Source organism: Podarcis tiliguerta (genome assembly GCF_965153285.1).
Source record: "Podarcis tiliguerta genome assembly, chromosome: 9".
In the NCBI taxonomy this organism is placed as follows: Eukaryota; Metazoa; Chordata; class Lepidosauria; order Squamata; family Lacertidae; genus Podarcis; species Podarcis tiliguerta.
In genome coordinates this window covers 16,684,723-16,711,092 of record NC_139542.1, presented here as the reverse complement: position 1 = coordinate 16,711,092, position 26,370 = coordinate 16,684,723, and the positions used below count along the sequence as shown (strand labels likewise).

General features: G+C 42.5%; 1 protein-coding gene across 8 annotated transcripts in view; it reads right to left on the bottom strand.

The window, feature by feature from the left end:
- CCSER1 (coiled-coil serine rich protein 1) overlaps positions 1-26,370 on the bottom strand; it is a 697,013-nt gene that overhangs the window by 327,488 nt on the left and 343,155 nt on the right. For all 8 annotated transcript variants that reach the window (XR_014501817.1, XM_083398305.1, XM_083398308.1 and 5 more), the window contains one exon: positions 10,293-10,376. Coding sequence is in view for 7 of the 8 variants with exons in the window: in XM_083398305.1 (XP_083254431.1) it covers positions 10,293-10,376 (84 nt within the window). In the remaining variant the exon portion in view is untranslated. The remainder of the gene's footprint in view (positions 1-10,292; positions 10,377-26,370) is intronic.

Here is a 26,370-nt window from a genome sequence, read left to right as displayed (position 1 = left end):
CTCTGCTCCAGAGAATTAAATTCCATGTTTGATAGATAAGACCCAGACCTGAAGCAGGTCCAATGATTTATTAACAGCCCTCCCATTAAGCGTATGCATTAGCAACACTCGTCTGGATGAAAAGAAGAGATACAGGAATGTTATGTTGTTCTTACTGGCCGGTCCTATAAATCTGCCCTAGCTAACCTGGCAAAACAAGTGCTAGGTTGATCCATTCTGTCTGCATTTTTAGTTTTGACTCTGAAAGGCTGCAGAATAATATAACTTTTTGCAGCAATTCTAATTACTGGGGGTTGGGGGCTTTACATGGGGCAGCAGAGAGTTTTGTCAAGTTCTCTGCCCCACATTCTTTGCACAACAACAGAAGCTTTGCTACTGCTTCAGCAGCTGCCCAATGATACTTGCTAGTCATGGCAGACCTGGTTGTATTCTGGGATAGGTTGCAATGCAACAAAAATAAATAAAACAAACATCTATAAATGACAACAGCATCCTAAGCATGTTTATTTAGAAGTAAGTAACTTTGTTCAGTGGGGCTTGCTCACAGGACATGATAATAATTGCTCAGCAGTTATATGATTATACAGTATACAGTACTTGGGGTGAACTTTGTCAAGACCTCATTATAGGGAGAGGAGTCCTTCATTGCCACTATGGTCCAATCTGGTTTTCCCTCTAGATATACAATACTTCTGCTCTTTGCACTGGAAGGAAAGCTCTCAACAGCACCAACAGGACTACTACAGATTGCTCCCCCATTTCCCCCACTCCAATATAACATATAACCCTTCAATTGTAATGGCAACCCACCTGTCATTATTATGGGCATTTTGCTAGCAAATACTTATTCTTTCATTGTGAGCATTCTAAGTTGATCCCAGATTGGTTGCCCCCCCCCCAAATGTAGACTTATTAAATGATACAGCAAAATTTAATGCAAAACAATGTGGTCTCACTCCATCTCCTTGCTCAGAGAAGTCTTAGAGCGGCATATCCATTGGCTGCTGCTTCTCGGCAGCCCTGGAGAACAGAATTAATGCAACATCAAAGGCTAATGCCCCAGACAAACCCAACCAAATGCATAAAGCTAATAAATTAGCAAGATGATCTCATAATTTGCCATTAGCCAGTGGCTCAGGCTTTGTCCTGCTTTATAAAGTCAATGTAGTACCCAATTAAAAATTAGTAAGCAGGATCTGATGCTATTTAATCAGATTTTCAGAAAATGATCATAGATTATTATTAAGTTATTACAAACTGATGTACACTAGAATATCAAAATTGCATGAAGTCCAATTATCCAAGGAGAGGAAACCTCAAAATCAGTTTAATATACAGGACAGCGCAGCCTATGCAGAAGTATTCAACATGGCCTAATGGATTCAGGATTGTAGCTTAGAAGGCTGATTGACTATATATGCAGCTAGGAAATCACTTAAGTTGTTTTTTAAAAAATAAATAAATCATCAATCAGTTTCATGATTTTGAATGTAATACTAACTGTCTCTCCTGTCATGTCATTTATAAGACAAACCATAAACCTGAAGGAACCACAAAGGATAACCAATACATATATAGGTCCAAATGTCTGTTTTTAAACTGCCTTAGAGAGAGACATATTCAGCTGGTTATTAAGGAACTCCAAAACAATAGCTGTTCAATAGCTGAAATGACTACTGCGTTAATGATTTTGAAAGGACATGTAATGTAGTAGCTAATGATCCATTCAGCTCACAGACCATGTTCCAAGGAGCTTTAACAGAACAAAAGATTAACATGTATCCCATGTAATCCATAGTGTTGTATGATTTTAAGCAGACCCCCCCCCCCAAGTTCAATGAGACTTACCCCCAAGTCAAGTGTACATAGGTTTGCAGCACTACAACCTCTCAAAATGTTAAAGCAAACCAATTTTAGTTCTGGGTAGTGAGGCAGCAGCAAGACCAGGGAAGGAGTGAAGCAGCCATGATCTTTGCTCTGGGTACCTGCACACTGCCTCATGTGCACCCTTGCTCATGCTCTAGAATAACACAACAGGGTCCCATCACTGCACACAGAATATAGGATATTGTAAGATTCCCTTTTCCATGGTCAGAGTCAAAAACACCCTGGATCCTGGATCGGTCTCTACAGCCAAAGCAGCCCAACAGGTTGACTTCACCCCCAAAAGCGCACTGTCTTCCGAGACAGATGAATGCCAACAACCCCCTCTGGTTCTTTCCCACCAGACCATAGACTGTAAGTAGTAGAATGTGTGGCCCAGCCAGGGCTTTTCAGGTTGAAGAAAATTACAGATGTACCCAATGCAGCACATAGTCAGATTTATAGAGAAATGCTCCCTTTGTATCCTTATTGTTCAAGCAGCTCCATTTGTCATGGAGATTATTTATATACTATGTAGAAACAGAAACAAAATAGCAACCAAGTTTGGAAATAATGCATTATGAAAAAGAGACTATTAGGGAGGAAGAATTCCTTGTGAAATGGTATCATCAGTTTCTAATGAATATTCCAGTGCTTGTCAGGAAACCCATTTAGAGGGAGGCCAAAATCACTTTCTAATTTTCTCTACAGCTTTATCATATTTTCTCCCATCCCTAAGGCCAACAGTATTGCAGACTGATTGGCCCATAATATTACATCTCCTCAGGGATGATTTATCTTTGCATAGAATACCCTCATATTTTAACACTGATAAAAAAATATTTACATTTGTATGGAAATAAGGTTCAGATCTAACCAAGCCTGCTTCCTGTGTCAAAGCACCTATCTTTGGAATAGATCCTGTGGTGCTTAATGCAACAATTTGAAATTAGGAGTAAATTGCATCCATCCAAAATTGCAAAAAGGTGTTCGGATAAGATGCACTTCTAATAAAGCAGAAATAAATAAACTCTGGGTTTAACATTGTATGTGAATTCACAGGACTTTTTTGACTCCTCCACAAGCATCACAAATAAAGCCCCAGGATGTGTTGTGTGTGTCACAAAGTCTAATGGAAGTGCACAAAAGCTTGGATGCAAACACGTTAGTGTTAATGGGAAGCAATCAGCATTATTATTATAATCAGTGTCACATAGGTTTTTGTACTCTTAAACTTGGGGAACTGTAGATTAAACTTCATTTGAAGGAAGCAGGGATGCATTCACACTAATCCTGCAAACCACCACTATCTCTCTGTACCCTGCTTACTTCCAACTCCTACAGTATGTGGAGCCAACATGCCAGGATGCAGAACTCCTCAGACACAAGCGAATGTGGCTGAGATCCGACCCATGGGCAGAATGAATAGCCATGGGTAAGTCATTAGATCACAGCTTCACTTTCTCATATATAAAACTGGGTTAATGCAGATTGTAAGGTAGTAGTGAGGAAGAAGAAGAAAACTGAAACATCAGAATGGTGTACTGGGGTACTAGGACTTCAGAGGATCGGGTTCGAATCCCCATTCAGCCACTAAGCTCAGTGGGCAATCTTGAGCGAGTCACTCTCTTTCACCCTAAACAACCTCAAAAGGTTGGGTAAAATAAGAGGGTAAAATGAGGTGGTACAAAGAAAGAAGGGTGGGATAAAAAGGAAGTCAAAAATTATTTATTTGTTCTAACGTGAAAAAGTAATACAGTGAGCAATATCCGAACAGAATCTAATAATAGGGTTTGAACTATCAGGAAATAAAGAGAGACATGTCATGCCTCTCCACCCCATTCATCTGCACGCAGCTCGCTTACCATTTCCTCAGTGTGACAGAAAGATGAAGGCACTTTCAAAGTAAAGCCAGGTCATATTTATCTAAATCTGCAAGGAGACCTGTCAGTAAAATCGTGCATATCTCCTGAAGCTAGCCGTCTACCGGTGACACCTTAACATAAGACAAGCATATGTGGTGCGTTATTATTAAAGGGGTTTTAAGTCACATTGTAAGATCTCTAGATGGAGACACTTAAGGACAGAGTTTTATTGCCGACACATTCAACTCCTGCCATATTATTCCCATGCAAATCATGTCTGAGGGAATCAGCATCAGACCAGAAACCTCTTCCTGCAGCGGTGCCACAACAATCATTTATCTGCATCCGGCACCGAGTGGTGCAAAATGACGCCACTTTGTGATAGAGACTTAAACTAATATGCAGAATCACCTCCACAAGTGCAAGGGAATATTAAAGATTCTATCTTGCTGACAGCTTTTCATCAAGGCTTCAGAGAGTGTGAGATATTGGGAGGCTAATCCACATTGTGTATCATTGGATACTGTCATTTTCACACTCTACAGCTGCCTTGCTGAGTTGACTTGAAGAGTAATTACTGCTGAGATAAGCCTTTTTCTGGAATACGTGCAATTAATTCTCCCAGTAAAAAGAAGGAAAGGAATCTGACACTTTAATAATGTTTAAGTACACCTAATCTATTTCTTTTCTGCTCAGATGTTTCCTAAATATGAGGAAGAAAGAAGATTTGAAAGTACTTACAGCTGTCTCTTCTTATGTAAATCATCCATGGACCTCTAATATCCGATCATAAAATAGCCAACGTGAAATAAGATCAAAAATTATAATAGAATGCAGAACAAGTAAGGAATTATCAAAAAGATGAATGCACAATATGATTTTCTTGCGTACAACAGTTACTCTTATCAAACAGAGATTATCATGCCATTAAAGTTTCAAGGGCGTGAAATTTAATTCAATTGTAAGATGTATTTGGAGGTGAATTAAAACTACTTTTCTATTTCTATCTACCTTGCTTCAAAGTGCATGTACCTACATATTTTCCATGTTTTTACAATCTTCAGTTCTAACAAATATTAAAACTAATAAAGCTACAGAGAAGTAGAGGTACAGTTAGTGTAAACGAGATTTGCTAGCACCAGTGAGAATTTGGTCCCAAATATCACACACAAAAACCTGATTAGTTTGGAAAAGTCCATATTAATCGTCCAGCGTAGTATACTTTGAATTTTATGACACTCAGCCATGTGCAACTCCGATACTAAATAGCTCAAAATGCCAGTAGTACAAAGGCCAATTGACCAACTGTTTTAAACTAAAATCTTACCCTCAGCATACTGTAAGGTTGGGGGGAATGGTAAGCCTGAGATTATCGTATATACTCTCAAGAGAAACTTATCCAATATTTTTAATACCCATGATCTCTGATAAATTGGCAAGTTAAAAGATGTTAATGCCTGCCATCTTTTTAATCACCTAAGATTAATCCTAGGACCTCCCAGCCTACTGCATATGTTCCAACAGCTTGTCTTGACTTATTAAGCTTCTCATAAGAAGCAGCTGCAGTGGATGCACATTATCTGTAGACCAGGTTTCAGGCAGAAAGATCTCATTTACCTCCTCCTGTCAGTGTGAGGGACCTGGTTTTCATGTTCTGCAAAAGGAGATGGAGTGTATCCAGCTTGATTCCAGCAACACCTGGTGGCTTTTTACTTCTCAGCCAATATACTGCCATAGCAATCAGGGCTGGCTCCATGCTTTGGAGGTTCCTCCACTTGTCTCCTCCCTCTTCCTCTCCAAGTTACCCCTGCCTACTTGTTTCTCCTCCCTCCCTGGGCCCAAACCACACGGAGGGACTGTAGACAGTGCTGCAGGTAGACAGCGCTGCAATATCTCCCTCTAGTTATTGACTGCATGCCCAGAGACTGCAGGTGAGCAGAGACAGCTACAGCAAAGAGGATGAAGTGCAGGATCAAATGTCTCTGGAGAATGAGCATAGGTCCCCTATAGGGGTGTAGGTCTAGGTAGGTACCCAGTGATGCCTATTCCCTAATAGCCCTTGCAATGTGGAACTTCTCAACATTATTTTCAAAGACAGTGACACCCACAATATATCCCCAGCTGCTACGGTGGTTCCTGTAGAATCTATTGAATGTTCAGAATTGGCTGCAGCATACATTTCCTCCCATAATTTTATTTTGTGATGCAAAGCCAGCGCCTTTTTCAAGGAATCTAGGGGGTTATTTAGGAGTGGAATCTGTTTTAGAAGTTCAGCCGGAGCAGCATGTAGTCTAATGGGTCACTTGTCATTGCCTATGGCACCTCTATTGCTCCAAAGGATCCGGGGGGGGGGGGGGCTAATTCAACCATGCACATTGAGAGGCACCCTTAAGTTCCAGTTTCAGTCTCTGGTATCTTTGGTTTGAAGGATCTGGTAACAGGTTGATGGGAAAGCCTTTTCTGTGCCTGAGATACTGGAGAGTCACTGGCAGGCAAAATTGACAATACTGAACTCACTGGACAAACAAAGAATCTGATGTGGAATAAAGGAAACCACAAATGCCACAATGTTTGTGACTATGGTGAAAAATCAGTACAGGGATCACAGTGTTAAGGAATAGTCCAAATGAAACACTTTTCTGCATGAAATCCGTATTTGTTTCGGTATTTCAGTAAGGTCTGTTGATTCTATGAGTCATAGAGTTCAACAGTCCCCATCAGCCTCCCTCTATCACACTAACAAGTATCAGCACATGAAATGTTGAATTTTATTGCAAGGCCACTGAGTAGCATTAAGTTTTCTTTTGCCACTCATATAGAAGAATCTTTTATTGAGCTTTACCTGGTCCAGAAAACATAGGTCTGTTTGCTTTCTGGCATTGCTTAGAAGAAATACATTGCAACTACCTCTTGACTTTCAGGCCAATACACCAATGACTTTCAGCATTTTTTAAGGTTCAGGGTGCCCATTCTGACCTTAAAGCCATAAGTGCTCTGCACTTGACATCTTCCTCTTTCCCCTGATTGAACACATACTGTCAGGTTCTACCAAGTTAGGAGGCTAAACTGACAGCAGATAATAAGAATGCCTTCTTAGTGATGGCTTCAATTTTTTTAGAACTAATTTTTCTCTATGCCAACTGGTTAATGCGCGCGCACACACACACACAGTGTGTGAGAGTGTTTATTCCTTTATATATTTAAATCTGACTTTCCTTTATTTATACACCTTTCAAAGCTTCTTATATAGAAACAGAAATAATAATAATAAATACAGCAATTAAACAAACAAATGCTTTGTAGCATCTGATATGTTCTGCATCATTTCCCCTTTACTTTAACATGATATTAATTAAATACATTGTCATCCTCTCTTGTTTTGCTATATCCTGCTTAGGGAGGCTTATGGATGAAAAGCAACTTTTCAATAACAAGCAATGATTTCCCCCCCTTTATAAATCTTGTTTATAAAGATTTTATTAACAAATTCTTACATTTCTATCCCACTTTTCATCCTTTTCATCCTTCATAGATCCCCAATTGGGTCCCCAATTGTTGCAAGGCTACAACTCCCATCATCCCTAGCTAGCAGGGCCAGTGGTCAGGGATAATGGGAGTTGTAGTCCAACAACATCTGGGGACCCATGCTTGAAAAAAGCTTTCCTAAGGTATCAAAACCTACTTAGTTATAATTTTTGTTTGACTTTATAAGACACTCTGGGTCACATTATTTTTTTTGGGGGGGGGGGGCACAATCAATCAGTCCAGTGGCATACATGTGGCTCCCAGGCAGTCAGCATCCAGGCACTGACCAGACTCAAACCTGCTTAGCATCAGCAAAGTGGTGAGCTCATGCGCCTTCAGGCCTTAGCCATGTGGTTTTTGCCTAATATGAAACTCTGGCACCGTGCTCTCATGCCTGTGACAAACAACAGATTCTCTACCCAATGAGCAGATACCAATGCCAAGGAAGCCGAAGCTCACTGTAACAACAGAGTATAATTCTGCAGTGACAAACATTGCCAGCCACTTTGTAATATATGCCTCAGACAAGACTGATGTTGTATCGCTGCTCCACCAAGGCACAAAAGCTGGATGCTCTCCGTATTCCATTTTGTCATTTAATTTTATATACTAATTACACCATATATCATTCCTTAATGTATCCACATTTGAAAACAGAACACAGATAACCAGTATTTATTGTAGAGGGAAGTCTCTTTTCATCCTTGCAAAGAACTTTTTCTGTGTGCGCGCATAATATGAATGAAGTCCGAATTAATTTGCATAGAAAATTGTTTACGCGCGTGCACACACAACCCTGTATTAAAACAATATATAGAAAGATCCTGTATATGTATATTTTGTAGATGTAGGATGAAATCAAATAGCCAGTTAAGTTTATGTATGGTCACAAATTAGAGGTAACACTCATATATCCTCTGTGAAAGCCACACGTCTGCTGGTAATATATTTTGCTGTTTACTCCCCCTGCAGCTGCAGACCCTCACACCACATCACACACTAGCCTAAGGAGTCCTCCAACACCCCACACCAGCTACTCAGAGAGCACAAATGGGAATAAATTAATTGGTCCATGCCTGATGAGCTTGCCTGTTAAGAGAAACTCACTGATCTCCACAATGTGGTAACCAACCATGGTGGTAGGTGTTGGTGTATTGCCAAAAGAAACTTGTAACGAGCCTTGAAGAAGAAGAAGAAGAAGAAGAGGAAGAAGAAGAGGAAGAAGAAGAAGAAGAAGAAGAAGAAGAAGAAGAAGAAGAAGAAGAAGAAGAGTTTGGATTTGATATCCCGCCTTTCACTCCCTTTAAGGAGTCTCAAAGCGGCTAACATTCTCCTTTCCCTTCCTCCCCCACAACAAACACTCTGTGAGGTGAGTGGGGCTGAGAGACTTCAGGGAAGTGTGACTGGCCCAAGGCCACCCAGCAGCTGCATGTGGAGGAGCAGAGACGAGAACCCGGTTCCCCAGATTACGAGACTACCGCTCTTAACCACTACACCACACTGGCATGACCTTGAACAGTTGGGGCATGTGGCAGGGTGACACCATCTCTCTCTCTCTCTCTCTCTCTGTGTGTGTGTGTGTGTGTGTGTGTGAATGATGGTCAGAGTGGCTGAAATAATATGTGAAAGTTTGAAAGCCTGTCTCTCTGGCTGGATGGCTGAAGAGAGCAGAAATCTGTATATACCGTATTTTCCGGCGTATAAGACGACCCCCCAACTTTTCCAGTTAAAATATAGAGTTTGGGATATACTCGCCGTATAAGACTACCCCTCTTCCAACGCACACCAAATAAAAATTTAAAAAACTAGTCTCCAGTCCGGCTCGGAAATCCACTCCACTTCCCAGTGGCCAGGGGCTTCTGGGGTCAATTTTCAAGCGTATTTCTGCTTCATCTAGAGAGCTTGGTGTCCTCTGATTTAATTTGCTGTCGTTTTATCCTTTGATGGGGAGTTGCTGCAGGAGCTGCTGCTGTAGCCGGCGTATAAGATGGCCCCCGACTTTTGAGAATATTTTCCTGGGTTAAAAATTAGTCTAATACGCCAGAAAATATAGTAGTTCTGTTTCTTATTCTATATGTAGACCAGTAGTGTAATGCAGCTTGTAAATAATGAAGACTTTAAGAGTGAATGGATGAGGTGTTTATTCCTGTCAAGGGAATTCACCAAGAGAGGGCTGGACTGCTGCTGCTGCTGCTGCAAAGACGAAGGAAGACTTTCTGAGGAACTCTGCTGAGACAAAAAGAAAAGGAACCCCAAGAGTTGGCACTAACAGTAGGAGCTTGCCTACCATTGCCCTTAGGCACTGAGAGTTGGCCGTGAGCCCTGGAAGCTCATGCAACACTATGCAAGCTCATGGCTGCTTAGTGGGGAATTGCCCTGATGCGAAAAGCAGCCAGTGCCCAAGACACTCCACATTAGTCCAGTGTGGTAACCCTAACTGAAGTCAATTTATATTCATTTTAAAATGTACTGCTTATGATACAACGGATCCAGATTTAGCGCTGACCTATTGAAATCAATGGAATCACGACTAATTCCAGTGCCACTGATATCACTGGGTCTGCTGTAAGCATGACAAAGTCTGAATCCAAGCCCAAATAAAGCTAATAATGTGTGGAAACAGGGAAAATAAAAGCATGTCACCAGGAAGCACCACTGATATTTCACCACTAGATCCGCATGCATAGCCACATCAGAACTGTTGCCATACAGGAGCCACACAGAGTTGCAGCTTTCTTCTCACCACTGATTAACGCATCTTGATACAGCAAGACAACTGTCAACACAATCTTCTAAAACAGAACAACCACTATTTATGTGTCCAGGTAGTAAGTAGCCCTTTCAAAGGCTGGCAAGTCCCCAGATATTTAGGGTCATAAAACCTGCATGAATCAGAAGTGAATGATTTAAGCGGGCTCCAAACTATCCACTTTGTAAAAGGCACCACCAACTTTATTTCTTTATTTACTTGGTCCCAGCGAGTGACCCTGTCAGTTACAAGCGAGTTCCAAAAGAAAACAAGCATTGCCTCTCGCTTACCAGCTCTTCACGCAGTTGGGAAATGAGTTCATCTCTCTCCTTCAGTTGAAGCTTCAGCGCTGAACATTCATCTTTCATTATATCCTATAAAAACATCAAAAGAGATGTTATAATAGACTTTGTGCTTTTCCTTTGCTCCTGACAAGAAAAGGCAGCTTCACACAGTGCAAGATAATTACATCCAAGTAATGAAAGTCAATGCCCCTCTATCATGTGCAATATTTTTAATAGCATATTCTAAGTTTGCGGGGTAAACAACCTAATGCATCCAAAGATATTATATGCACAGAAATGTGAACAGCTCCCTGTGTGTTAAGCCCGTTTTGTTAGTGTCTGATTCTTTTAAGCCCTTTATTGAAGCTCCTGTCAGGCGTCTCTTTATTTTAGTGAAGGAACAGATGGCCATAAAATTTCATAGTTCTGTTCACACAAAACAACACTACAGAAGTTTCACTTCGGATGCATTATTGGAATTCCTTTATTAAAAAAAAAAATCAGACTGCAGATGGAAAAAGCAGGAAGATGCACATGTAGGCATTCAACAAACAGGAAGGAAGCAACCCTTCCATGAAAGGAAATAAACCAGCATGACAGGCAACAATATTGCTAGCAAGTCAAATGTTGTGGCCAGTGGCTGATTTAGTTTTCTTCTAAATGAGATTCAAACAACACAGGTCATGGGCCAGGTTGGGCAAAAGGCATGAAATTAAACTGAAAGGAGGTGTCCATGAAAGTGCAAAGGCTAGAAATGAAAGCAAGGTTCTCAACTATCAGGGCATATCTGCACTACAGACCTAAACTGGCCCGACAATCATTTCCTCTTCCTAGGAAACTTCGGGAAACTGCTGTTCTATTGATTTATTTCATTGGACATATAGCCCCAACATTATCCCATCTCAAAACCAGTATGCTATATATTCTGTTGGGATGGGACTGGATATTACTAAGAATACACCACACCACCAACAAACTGCACTTGTTTTATATTTTGACACATGCCCTATTTTGTGTTAATTTTGTTGTTTCCCGGTGGTTAGCGGCTTTGGTCTTCCCTTGGAAATGAAAAGTGAGTTATAAATCATAGCTGCTTTAAATGAGTCAGATCACTGATCCATTTAGATCAGTGTTTCCCAGACTTGGGTATCCAGCTGTTTTTGGACTACAATTCCCATAATCCCTGACCGCTGAGCCTGCTAGCTAGGGATGATGGGAGTTGTAGTCCAAAAACAGCTGGATACCCAAGTTTGGGAAACACTGATCTAGATCAATAATGTCTACTTTGAAAGCAGATCTCCATAATTTCTGGGAAGGGATCCTTCCCAGCCCTACCTGGAGATACTGATGGGTCCTTCTGCATATAAAACAAATGTTCTACTGAGCGATGGCCCTTCCTCAATAAATGTAATGAAATGAAATGCATTTTCCATAATTATTAGGGGGTGGGAAAAGTCATCACAGTTAAACTGGTATCAAAGCTATATAAGTCTGTAGTGAAGCTATGCTATCAGAATACTACAATGGTTTACTACTAACAAGTGCATTGTTTTATTTATTTCTGTATATCTATATTCCACCTTTCTACCATAATGGAACCAAAGGTGACATGCTCGTGGCTCCCAACTGACCAGACCAAGGCAAGTTTAGCTTCAGCAAAGTGAGGTCTTGTGTGCCTTCAGATTGCATCATGGGACTGTGTACTGATATCAGCTATTCAACCTAGAAAATCAGAGGAATAATGTTTTTCCAAGAGAGATCTATTAAGAGCAGCAACAGTATGTGGTACGGTGAACCTAATGCAAGTGACATCACATGTTTAAGTGACCTTTTTCAAAAAAAAAATCCTTCTGATGGAAACCTTTGAAATTCAGATTGCATTCTCTCTCTCTCTACTTCCATGGGTCTACTCTATGACAGCTGGATATCAGCCAAGAAAAACATTGTCAAGGAATGCAATTACTTTAAGAAGCACTTATTTCACCAATGAAATGCCATCAACAGGAAAGCAATAGAGCAAGGGCATAATGAGATGAGCGTCGACAGTGAGCAAAATGATACTACGCACAGTCTACAAAGCAGCAACATCAGTGTTAAAAGGCAACAGTGACGCATGAGAGCTAGTCGTGTACTTTGAATGGCCTAAAAGTAGCAAATGCCAGGAAACCTGAGGTGAAGAACAGGTCATCATTTCAAGGCTTGCTGGTTCTGGACCATTACTGTCAAATACATCACAATATGTTACAGAAGCTTTTAAGGTGAAGGGGAAAAGAAAGGCACAAGCAAATAGATTCATATTAAGGGCAGGGGGTGGGGGAGAGACTTGCTGGCCACCAGCAATTCTACTCAGTGCCGGATTAACGTATAAGCTAAACAAGCTATAGCTTAGGGCCCCACTCTCTTGGGGGCCCCAAGAAAATTTAAAGGAAAGAAAAAAACTTGATGTATATTTCCAAAATATAAGATACAAAACAAATAAAATAAAACCTACATACAGCAACAGTGTTTTGTGTTGTGTAGGCTCCTATTTGTTATGTGCAAATGGCTTTAGATACTGTGATGGGATGAAGAGCTGCTTGTGTGTAAACTGCAAATCCCTCAGAGTTTGAACAGTTTCTCAAACCTCTGCCTGTGACTGAGCCCCTCCAGCATGGCTGCGTCAGTCGCTAGCAGAATCCGAAAGTGGTTGCTTTCGGAAACGTTTCCAACATAAAAGCTCCTTAACGGAAACACGTCTTCTGGACTCTCTGCGTGACAGTTTCCGGCGAGGAACGGGTGTCCCTATAGGAGGACCTGAGACATCCCCACTGTTTTCGCTGGAAACGTCTCTGAGCCATTCCTCCGCCTCTCCTTCCCTTGACATTCCTGTTCGCCCCCTACTGGTTCCCTCTTCAGGTGTTACGTCTCTCTCTACTTCAGAGAGCCTTGGCATCTCTTGTGCTGCCGATGGCAGTTCCCTGACATCCACCTCCCCTCCAGGGCCCCCTGCACCCCCTCCCGTCTCCTCCCCTTCGGGTTGGGAGGAGGCAAAACCCCGGAAAGAACCTTCCTCATCGTCTGAAGTTTCGAACACCTTTCTCCACTTGTTGCGGTTCCTAGTCTCTCGGTACTCCTCGTCGTCTGAGTCCGTTCCTTCTTCCAACTCCGACTCCGCGAATCCTTCCAGTTCCTCTTCCTCGTCTGTGGTGCCGAAATACTCCCTCCTAAACCTTGCTGCCGGCTGTGGTTTCCTCGGGAATCTTTGGTGGAACGTTTCTGTTAAAACCTCGTCATTGACCTCCTCTGCTGTCACCCAAGTGTTTTCCGACTCCGGTTCCCCTTCCCACGCCACTAAATACTCCACCTGATTGCCCTTCCACCTGGAATCGAGGATTTCCGCTACATGGTTACTGCTCTCCCTCTCTTCCAAGACTGGTCCCCTGTTGTACTCCCCTTCACCTCCCCCCTTGTACGGTGACAGTAACGACCTGTGGAACACTGGGTGCAATTTCATGTGGTTGGGTAACCGGAGTTTGAAAGCCACTGGGTTGACCTGCTGAATGACCTCAAAGGGTCCCAATCTCTTGGGTCTTCGGTGTCTTCCATTCCAGCACCGCCTGGACCTTGCCTGGATCCATGGCCAATCCTTTGTCTGACAAGCGGTACCCCAGGAATTCCACCTCTTTGGCATGAAACTGGCACTTCTCCAGTTTCACCCACAGCTGATTGGCTTGCAGCCGGCCCAACACTTCTCTCACGTCCCTCACATGCTGCTCTTCATCTTCCGAATACACCAACACGTCATCCAAAAAGGCCACGCAATTCTTGTAGAGGAAAGGTCCCAAGACGTGGTTGATAAAACTTTGAAAACATGCGGAGCCGGCTTGGAGACCGAAGGGCATTACGAGGTATTCAAATGCTCCCAAAGGGGTGAACATGGTGGTCTTCCATTCATCCCCCTTCCTTATCCGTATCAGATTGTACGCCCCCTGCAGGTCCAGTTTTGTAAAAATCTTCCCCTTCCTTACCCTGGTCAGAATGTCATCAATTCGGGGCATAGGAAAAGCCAGGGGTTCCGACACGGCATTTAGGGATCTGAAGTCCACTACAAGCCTCGGCTTATCTGTGTTTTTTTTTTTCCACAAAAAACACTGGGCTGCCCCCCACCGCTCGGGACTCTCTGATGAAACCCCTCTTCAGGTTTTTGTCAATGAACTCCCTCAGCTCCTGCATCTCCCTGTCTGACATGGCGTACAGCTTGCCCACTGGTAGTTGAGCCCCAGGGAGTAGGTTGATTTGACAGTCAAAGGGTCTATGCGGCGGCAGTTTGTCCGCTTCCCTTTCGCTAAATACGTTGCTCAGATCTGCATATTGCGGAGGCACCTCCCCTTGCTTCATTACCTCCATCCCAGCTAGGGTGAGCTTGGCTCCCCCTGGATCCTTTCCCTGCTTGCAGTGTTCTAGGCAATGCGCTGACCCAAAGGAGACCACCCTCTGGTGCCAGCCCACTAGAGGATCGTGTAATGCCAGCCAGCTCATCCCCAAAATTATGGGAGCTCCTCCCAAGGTGGCCACATTAAACGCTATCCGCTCGGTGTGCCTTGCCACCCTCATTGTCATGGGGACTGTCTGTTGGTTCACTTCTCCTCCCAACAACTCTCTGCCGTCAATCGTGGTTACCTGCAGGGGTTTACTTAAGGGGAGGGTTTGTATCTGGTGCTCAGCTGCGAACTCCTTACTCATGAAATTACAGGAGCTGCCTGAATCCAGAAGGGCCTTGATCTGTAGAGGATGTCCGTTTGGCAGCTCTAGCAACACCTCTATCACTAGAGCAGGTCTGGGAGGTTCTGGTGCGGGCACTCTCACTGCTTTTGAGCCTGGCTGCTGTGCCCCGACGGCAGCCAGGCGTTGGCTTTTACTTGCTCCGTGCTTTCCTCCTCCTCTCCCCCAACAGCTCCTGCCATGCCCTGCCATTCCTTTCTCCGTGGACAGACTCTGGCAAAGTGTCCTGGCTGTTGGCAGAGATAACATTTCTTCCCGCCCTTTCCCTCCTTCTTCCGCCCTTCACCGATGTTTGAAACTGCGCGCGCACGCGCTGTTCCCACTTCCATCGGCTCTGCCGGCGGGAAAGGCTGCTCTGGAATGTCTGGAATGCGGAGCTCCCTCCAACGTTCTCCTTTCCCCTCCCGCTTCTCCAAAGCCCTCGCTTCCTGGCGCGCTCCTATGGCCAGCGCGGCTTTAGTCAGCTGGTCCATAGACTCCGCTCTGGGGGTCCGGGAAAGTTCATCTTTCAAGGACGAAGACAGACCTTCTTCGAAAAGCATCTGAATGGGCTCAGCAGACAAGTCCCACCCCAATCTATGAATATGCATAGTGAACTCAGTCCAGTACTCACGGACAGTCCTGTTTCCCTGTCTGCAAGCCATTAACTGCCTTCGCACCCCTCCCTGCTCAATGTCGCTGGAAAACATCAGGTCCATGGCACGAAAGAACTTCCTTGTGTCCTTTAGGATCTCATTATTTGCTGCCATCAAGGGTCTAACCCAGTCCTTCGCCCCTGATTCGAGATGGCTAATTACAAAAGCCACTCGCGATTCCTCATCAGGGAAGTCATCAAATTGCAGATTGAGAGCGTATTGCATCTCTGTCCTAAAGGCATGATAGTTTCTGGGGTCACCCCCAAATTTCTGCACCAATCCTGGCATCTTTCTGTTGAGTGGGGTGGCTTTCTCCTTCCCCCTTTCTGCATCCTGAGCCCTCCTCTCTTCCAGCCTCGCCGTCTGCAAGGCAAGCTGGATTTCCAACGTCCTGTACCTTTCCTCCAGGCTTGGACCTCCTCCAGCTGCCCCTCCAGTTCCGGCTGGTTCGCTCATGATGCCTCTCCCTGGCACAAGCTAGCTCTCGGAGACTTTCGGATTGCTGTGATGGGATGAAGAGCTGCTTGTGTGTAAACTGCAAATCCCTCAGAGTTTGAACAGTTTCTCAAACCTCTGCCTGTGACTGAGCCCCTCCAGCATGGCTGCGTCAGTCGCTAGCAGAATCCGAAAGTGGTTGCTTTCGGAAACGTTTCCAACATAAAAGCTCCTTAACGGAAACACGTCTTCTGGACTCTCTGCGTGACAGTTTCCGGCGAGGAACGGATGTCCCTATAGGAGGACCTGAGACATCCCCACTGTTTTCGCTGGAAACGTCTCTGAGCCATTCCTCCGCCTCTCCTTCCCTTGACATTCCTGTTCGCCCCCTACTGGTTCCCTCCTCAGGTGTTACGTCTCTCTCTACTTCAGAGAGCCTTGGCACCTCTTGTGCTGCCGATGGCAGTTCCCTGACAGATACCTATTAGGTCCATAAATTACCATATAGCATATATTCAACACAAAAAACAGTGACAATTTGTTGCTGACAAAGGACAGCTGGACATATAAAGGGCCCCATTACCTTCAGGAGCTTAGGGCCTCATCAAATCTAAATCCGGCCCTGATTCTACTACAGAGACTAGTGAGAACAACAAGCTCAAATACATTTCCTGCAATGAACCACCTGGAAAGGACTGGCAAGGCTCCAATGAGTGGGTGAAAGAGGTAGGTGGGCCCGAGGCAGATCCAGAGGAAGGGGGCAGCGATTTAAGGGGGTTTGTGCCTGCCACAAGGGAGAAGCCAGAGTTGGAGGATGGGGAGGGATCTGAGCACTTGGAGCTGGGGGAGAAGGTGCAGGGTGCAAGGCAGGAGATGGAGATGGAAGAAGGACAGGATGCACCAGGTGCTGAGGGAGAGGGGATGCTGGCTGAATCCCCTCCATCTGCACCCCCTAAGGGCCAGGAGGGGCTTGAATAGGCAGGCACAGTGACAATTTCCGTGTGCCTTTTTAAAATTCACATATTTATTATAGCACCTAGCTTTCTAGTAGTGCTCTATTGCATCAGTCTAATTCCGCCGAGCTAGAAGTGTGCTGGAATGTTTCACATCTAATTGTGAGTGGAGATGGTTCTTTCACATGAAATTGAAATGGGGCTGGTGATGACACACACTATATATGCATCACCAAGAGGTATCATTTTAATTTCCTAAACTCTTTTTAAAAAAAAAAAAAAAAAAATCTGTATACTTGGGGACAAGCAAACATATTGTGCTTACACCATAATCAACAAAGTAGCATAAGCAGACTTAACCTGGTGCTACAGGAAAAAAAATTTCTACAATTCTGTTGCCAAAGTAGAACAGTAAATTTAGAACAATATTCCTTAAAATATAGAATGTTAAGCAGACTGTTTACTGGCTTAGTGCAATCCCTGCTGTTGAGAACAGATTTTACTCAACAAGTGTTATTAGAAAAAGGAAAAAGAAATAGCATAGATTCACTGGATGGAAAAGAATCCCGCTGAAACCTTTCCCACTGAAAACTAGAAGCCCAGAATGCCAAATGTAACCTTTTTATTTTTCATTTTTGCACTGAATTCACACCACTGCTACCTCTTACTGTGCATTATGAAAACTTGGCATTGCGAAAGAAATGCATGCTTCAACACATATGTTAATACCCGGCTACCAAGAAAATTACAATACTTAGCCAATTCCATTAAAAAAAAAAATACTCCAGGCTTCTAATTCATTTGATGGCAGGCTGAGGAAAGGAAAGATGCTGTTCTTTTCATGAGTTCAAGATTCACCTGCATCTCCCAGAAATGTAGAGCTGGGAATTCTGTGTATTTTCAACAAGTATTTCAATGTGGATTTTCCCTCAAAATACATTCTTATGTGCCTCCTTCCAAAAAGAAAACTGAGAAGAACTACATCACAACATTCAGAGAAGAATGAAATCTGGTGGATAACTATGCTCCAATCATTATGTTACTGATCAGGTCATTTTGTAGGAGAATTTGAAAATAATCAAATTCTGAAAGTGTGATTGCTGCAAGATGCTCACCAACTTCAATAACTGAGGAAGAAAGCTGTTATTTAAATCTATCCCCAAATCTATCATTGATAGAAAGTAACAGGCTTCATGAATGTCATTAGACCAGGATGCTCCTTTTAGATGCTAAAAGAAATGCCCATCTTACACCCTGTTTAACATCATTCTATTCTATTTATTTATTTATTTATTTATTTAACAGCAAACCCAGTTGCTCAGTTACAACAGCGATGTAGCTAAAACAGGACTACTGAGAAACAAGAGAGAAGGCTCGGTAAGCTCAGGGGTGCTGCAAAGTTTGCAAAGTACAAAAAACCCAACTCCAATGGGGCAAATATGTGTGTATATACAGATAACACTCCCTGGAAAAGACCCTGATGTTAGGCAAGATGGAGGGCACAAGGAGAAGGGGACGACAGAGGACGAGATGGTTGGACAGCGTTCTCAAAGCTACCAGCATGAGTTTGACCAAACTGTGGGAGGCAGTAGAAGACAGGAGTGCCTGGCGTGCTCTGGTCCATGGAGTCACGAAGAGTCGGACACGACTAAACGACTAAACAACAAAAATATATTGTGTAAAGTGATTTCTTCACCTCAGGTGCCTCTTGATAGGTGCCAAATTTGGCATGAACATTCCCGAGTTGGGGAAGCCAGTTTTTTTTGTCTACGTTTTTTGCATCTCCTAGCCAGTCAGCTCCAACCTTACAAATTTCTCCTTTATACAACTGCCTATGAATATTTAATTACAGGCATCCAATTAAGTGGGTTTAGTTCAGAAAAGCTTATGCCTTTATCAAAGTGTTAGTCTTTAAGGTGCCACAAGACTCTTTGTAGTTTATAGTACATTCAGCTGGATACAGTGCTAAAACCTTTCTGGACTGTGCCACTCTAGGTGTTAGGAAACATCAGGTTTGAATGCTCCTTAATCTTCTTAGCATGCTGTTTTTCTGTGTCAGAGTGTTCTGTTCCCATCATAAGGATTCAAACATGTAACATGGGGGAGAGAGAGGGGACAGCAACATATCCAGGAGGTAGAACCTCAATGAACTTCTTGATGAACTGTATCACAGCTGTTTCATGCTGTATTCTTCGTTTGAAGTTCCTCTGTTCCACAACGGCCACTTTAATGTCAGTTGCAGAGTGTGTCCCAGGAGATTGAAATGCTCTCTCACTGGTTATGGATACTGTCATTTCCAATGTTAGATCTAGTTCCATTCATCCTTTTTCGTGAAGACTGGCTGGTCTACATGTAACATGAAGATGGGCACTGATGGGCTGAGGATGACATAAATCACACTGGAAGATGAGAAGGTGAATGAAGCCCTGATACTATTACAGATGGCGTTATACGGATGGCCCTATAATAGTATTGCAAGAGTACGCATGGGGACAGAGTTAGTACCTAGGTGTTTTGCATGGGTGGGCAGCCACATGCAGAGCTTGTATGTCTTTTTAGAATAAAGTTATAAACTCAAACGAAACAAAAAATAGTCGATCCCTGGTGGGGCCCCTTATCTAGCTTAGCCCTCCAAGATCTGGGGCAGAAGTACTTTAGTCCTCTGCTCAGAAGTCCAATGCTAACAGTACCACCGCCTGAAATGAGATATAATTTGCCCGGCACAAAGGAGACTTCAAAAACAACAGCACTTTTTTGCCATCAAACATCAATCTTATACGTAATCTAATTACTGTGTTCTTAGCTCAGATGGGATAGTCAGTGGTTATATGGCACAAATGGCTGTACAATTTCTACACACTCTATGCATTGTCATGAAATAATAAAACCTGCCTTCATATTATAGGAACCGGAAGACTGGGAACATTGCACATCTATGTTTTAAAATTCAAAAATGTCGACACAAATATTGTTTGGAAACGTTCCCAGGGTCCTTCATATGTATGGTAATGCAAAGTGGTAACGCTATTCTATCAAACACACTAAAAAGAATAAGCTTCCACTTAAATTGCTATAAAACCAACACATCTCTATACACAGGGGCAATGCATTATGACTGTAGCAGCTTCTGAAATCTAAACATATGTCGGATTCTGAAGCTATTGCTCAAATGAAGACTTGCATCATGTTAGAACGACAAAAATCAAAGCAAAAACACAATACTATTTAGAAAAATCCCCAGAAATGTTGGCTTTAATGTTGTGCATAAAAACCTCTACATATTGCTTTGCTGTTGCTTTATACTCATTATATTTTTGCCAAGAAACACACATGAAGGTGCTGAGTTAGCTGTTCCCATATCTGTTACATTCCCTTCCCTTCATCCCTTCCCATCCTTCTTCTGAGAACCTATGTCCTAGATGGAGTTATCTTATTGTTATTATTTTTATCTAATAAACAACTTTGAAGGAAGTTAGCATGAGTGATCATGACTGATGTTAGTATGAGTGATCAGGATCTCAGTCCAAATTTCTATTTAGGACACTACACTAATTCTCATTGGTTTCACCTGTGGGACAGCCCAATGACAGCCCAATATACTAAAGAGTTCAAAGGTAAAGGGACCCCTGACCATTAGGTCCAGTCGCGGACGACTCTGGGGTTGTGGCACTCGCTTTATTGGCCACGGGAGCCGGTGTACAGCTTCCAGGTCATGTGGCCAACATGACTAAGCCACTTCTGGTGAACCAGAGCAGCCGTTTACCTTCCCGCCGGAGCAGAACTATTTATCTACTTGCACTTTGACGTGCTTTTGAACTGCTAGGTTGGCAGGAGCAGGGACTGAGCAACGGGAGCTCACCCCGCTCATCGCCAACCTTCTGATTTGCAAGTCCTAGGCTCTGTGGTTTAACCCACAGCACCACCCGCATCCCACTAAAGAGTTTGGTACTTCACAATTTCCTGTGCAATGAGGCACTTCCACTGCCATCCTAGGTTCTTGACTGCAATTAGAACTGGGACTCATATCGATAAAGATGTGAGCATATTATTATAGGTATGCAGAAGTGAATGGGCAATATTTGCAGCTTTGTTTTTGTTTGTTTTATGCAAATGACAGCAACAATAATATCTTTCCTTCTATTCCTCCTCCCCCCCCCCAAAAAAAAAAATAATTATCATGGAAAGTTAACAAAACCGAGTAATAAGCAATGAAACGCACTGGTTGGATTTTCTAAATAAAATGCAATTTATGAACTTTCCATGTAATTCCACTAGCTATTGGCTTAGAGAATAATAACAATACCTGGTGAGACTACATTTTCCAGTGCACAACACTTCACAAACTGCACTCCAATTACATCCTGACCTTACACTGAGATGTATTTTTCATTGGGAATTATACTTTTGTTAAGCTAAAGTAATACTTCACTGTTACGTTTTGTACAGCTCTATCAATCTTTAAATATCACTGATTTTGGATAAATGTAGACAATGTAATTCTTACACAGTCATTAAGAAGATGATTACATCATAAAATATGTGAATTTAAAAAGCTATATTTAAAAAGGAGAAGAGAAAATTAATATATTTGGATTTTAAAAGCTGCTATGCACAATCATTTTTGTGTGTGTGTATCTCTATCTCTATCTCTATCTCTATCTCTATCTCATCTATATCTATCTATCATCTCACTAGAATCTGAGTGAAGACTTTTACAATGATACAATATTTAAAAACCTTTCAGTTGGAAGGAGAGGTAATAATTTATTGAGACAGAAATGTGATTATGTTCCTTAACTTTGAATCCATCTTAATTGTAAAACACGGGTGGCCAACTCCCAAGTGACTGTGATCTACCCCTTTTTGGGGGGGTTAAAGTCAAGGTTGTTGACCCCCATTTTGGGGGGGGGGGTGCAGGGAGAAAATGTTGAGCTTTTATTAGGTGAGCCAAAGTTGTTGAGCTGGGGGAGCCAGTGATCTACCTGTTGGATGTGTCTGCTGTAAAACAAGCCCAGTGTCAGTTTCTGTTAACACTGAGGCTGCAATCCGAAACTCACCTAAAAAGGTAAAGTTAAAGGACCCCTGACAGTTAAGTCCAGTCCAGTCACAGAAAACTCTGGGGCTGGGGAGCTCATCTTGCTTTACAGGCCGAGGGAGCCGGCGTACAGCTTCTGGGTCTTGTGGCCAGCATGACTAAGCCGCTTCTGGTGAACCAGAGCAGCGCATGGAATCGCCATTTACCTTCCCACCGGAGCGGTACCTATTTATCTACCTGCACTTTTGGCATGCTTTTGAACTGCTAGGTTGGCAGGAGCAGGGACTGAGCAACGGGAGCTCACCCCATTGCGGGGATTCAAACTGCCGACCTTCTGATCGGCAAGCCCTAGGCTCTGTGGTTTAGACTGTAGCGTCACCCGCCATAGCTAAACTCACCTACCTGCAATCAAATGCAATGGGACTTATTTTGGGGTAGATATCATTGCACTAGTCAATGGAAGCTGGCTGATTAGGGTGTGTGGACCACTGCCCTACCAACGTCAGTCTGTCTCCAGCCAGCCGCCATCTGATTACAACCAGACCTGAAGGTGACAGTGCAGTGCCTCCTCCAAGGTATCAAATGGACCTCCACCACATTCTTGAGTAAGATGAGAGGCAAGGAGGGACAATGTGATACTGTCACTCATTTCTGACTGCTAAAGTATCTTTAGCAAGCCAGGAATTGTGCATCTGGACTGGGCCAGTATGTCTTAATCTAAAGCATTTTGAATAAGTGGCAACTGAAAAAGCACATCATACATTGGATTGTGTCAGGAGAGTGTTACATAACCAACAAGGATGGGCTGATTAGGGTGCATAGAACCATTGAACAGAACAATAGATTTCAAACATGCAGACACCCAATATTTAGTTCCTAAGTTGATTTGTTGCTTATTCATTCTCCAATAATGTATGCCAAACGTAATTTAATCAAGAGACTGAAGCCCAGAGTTTGCCTCTGTCCTCCTGTTAAACAAGAGCTAAAGCAGGAACCTGTTCCATAAATCTTATTTATTTTTGTGCTGAAAGTGTAAGATTGAAGGTTAATTTACAAAAGGCAAGTTTAAACAACTAGTTGGGGCAAACAAAGACATATTTTACTTATTCTACACACCTCAATATGTGCAGCCAACAAAATGGCACACACTGTTAATATTTCTATCAAGTGCTACGATGTTTTATTGCTACCAACAAAAATCAGCTTATTACTTCTCTTTCTTAGTTATTTGAGCCAGCATACATCACCTTACACTTAATTTTTAAATATATCATTTAAGACACAGTGTGCCTCAATGCTTTCTAATTTTAACCCATAAGACCCACAATAAATGTGATTGTCTTTTTTTAAAAAAATCTCCCTGAGGTAACTGCCTTTTTTCAGGCCTAGAGTTCTCTACAGACAGACCTTTGAAGAGGTCCAGCTAGTGGACTTGGTGAGCAAGAGCGGCTGGATTAATGAGCTCATTATCATTCATTAAAGAGTGTTGTGTGGATGACTGCCTACTTTAATTAGTTTTATTACTGAAGGAAATTGCTTCATATGCCAAGCTCATCGACAAGCATGCCTGGAAAACATTAGAGTAGTAATCAGACGATACGAGGAACCGTTCATTAGTCTGTATGGCTAAAGGCACATATTACGGAGCAAGGATAGTATTAAAAAAGATGGACATGGCAGCATCTGACATAAAATAATTTATCAGATCTAATAATTCTGGGATGAAATGGGCAGCAATGATTCTAAAGGAAAAGATTTAGTACAGCAGAGGTGTTGATATGGCACAGAGGCGGCTCTTCCTGTAATTATGGCACACGCTGACAGTAATAGCTTCTGAAGGTTTAGCAGGTCAGATAATAAATCCTAATGCAAATCATCCATGACTCAAATATTCTAATGAAAATGTTAATTAGTAACCGGAAGCTCTGCAAAAAATGTGTGAATGTGCTTCCCATACCCCTCCTTCAGAGTTGCAAACAGTCGCCCACACAAACAGATATAAAGGTCTTCTTTAGAGCATGCTGAATCATTGAATTCTGTACTTGAAAAGGAGAATCAGAGAAAGAGATACCACAATGAAAAAGTGTCAGAGGGCTGAAGAGGCTACAGCCTAGCAACCATGAGCTAAAATAAGGGAAGGAGGCATTAAAGAAAAAACCCTGGTAACAAAACTGTTTTTGTTTTTGGTTTGGCAATAAAATAAGCTATAGGTAAACACCATCATTTATATAAATTTATCACAGACTACATAAAATGTATCAAAGTGACTTACAATTGTCAGAAACATACAAATGCAACAGTTTAAAGCAACAGCAAAAGAATAAGCAACACTATTTACTAAATGTGCTCATCCTGCAAAATGAAAATAAAATAATGGCTCCTACCCTACTTAAAGTTGAACCCTACAACAGGCATGGGTATCATCAAAACAGATGATCCCAATTAAAAACTAAATGTCTTGGTAAATAGGAACAACTTCATTTGGTGCCTAAACGTTTATAATGATGGATTCAGGCACATCTCTCCAAAAAGATCATTCTACTGTTATGGAAACACCACTGCAAAAAAACTGTTATTATGTCCCCCCCCCTCTATATGGGAGGCCTCTGGTGATGAATGAAAGGTCTGGGTAGATTCATGTGGGGAGATGCAGTCGCTAAGTTATAGGTTAAAACCAGCATACAGCGGTACCTCTGGTTACGTACTTAATTCATTCCGGAGGTCTGTTCTTAACCTGAAACTGTTCTTAACATGAACCACCACTTTAGCTAATGGGCCTCCTGCTGCTGCCGCCACGCGATTTCTGTTCTCATCCTGAAGCAAAGTTCTTAACCCGAGGTACTATTTCTGGGTTAGAGGAGACTGTAACCTGAAGCATATGTAACCTGAAGCGTATGCAACCCGAGGTACCACTGTACTGAACTGAACTGAGTTCAGAATCCAATCGACAGCCACTGAAGTCAGGCCAGCATCGGTATAGTATGTTCAGATGTCCTGGTCCCAGTTAGCAACATACCTGATGAATTTTGTACTAGCTGCAGTCCTGCGTATAACACATTGCAGTAATCTGGTGTAGAGGTTAAGAGCAAAAAACAGAAGCTAGGCTATCCCTGTCCAGAGAAGGTTGTAGCTGGGTAACCAGCTGAAGCTGAGGGAAGGCACCCCATGCCACAAAGGCCACTTCTGCCTCATGATAATAGTGCCCCAATCAGTGCGCCCACTCAGTTATGGGGAGTACAGTCCCATGCAGAACAGGTTGAACTGTACCTCACAAGCAAGAGACATTGTAGTGATAGTAATTTGTCTTCAGTATTTGGTAATCAGAGGCATACAGTATAAGCAGGGTAACATACTGCTCGGTAAAAGAAATAGAATTGTTCTATGTCCCATATTAAAGGGAAGAGTTGCCATTTAGTGGTTAGAGCAATTGTTCTGCATGCATAAGTTCTCAGGTTCAACTGAGGGCATCTATAGGTAGGGTTGTGAAAGTCCTCTATCTGCTGTCAGTGTGCGTTGACAATACTGAACTTGATGGATCAAAAGTCTAACTTATTCCTATGTTCCTGTGAAATGCTGCTGCTTGTCTGAAATCTTTCTTTTACTTGTTCACAACATATTATGCCTTTTTACCATTTACTTCAATAGTTTCCACACGTCTCCATCTTAAGATTCTTTACTAAAAATGACTCCACGGTCATCTCTGTTTTTGCTGTATCTGGACCCCTGTTTTGAAATGACACCTGACTCCTATATTTTCATTTGAGTGCCCCTTTATGCACATCTTTCAACCTTTACTTTATTTTTCCCAGTTGAACCACCTTCCACCTTTGCTTCCTTCACTATGGTATCTTGTCTTTGTCTTTATTTTAAATTTTTGTACTGTGTCTAACCATGTTAGGCCCATGGACAACGGTGATGAGGTTTCATTTTTAGACATCAGATCCTTTTGTGGCTTTCTGCTCCTCTGGAGAATGCTGTGATTACAGCTAAGTTATCTTCTTTAGATCCAGATGAGAAGGTAAGGCACTTGGCAAAACAGGGCAGCTTACAGTCAACTGATAGGGCACTCATCCAACTCATCATAGTGCAGTCTTATTATGCAGGCAACGTCTATTGAATTCGACATGATCCTTAAAACAGCTCATCCTCCAAAGACAAAGAAGATGAATTACTCTTTCTTATGAGCTTCACTGCACTGGCTCCAAGTAGTTAGACTTCATAAATGTTTTATAACTTTATATTGTACCTATTTCAGTATCGATGGA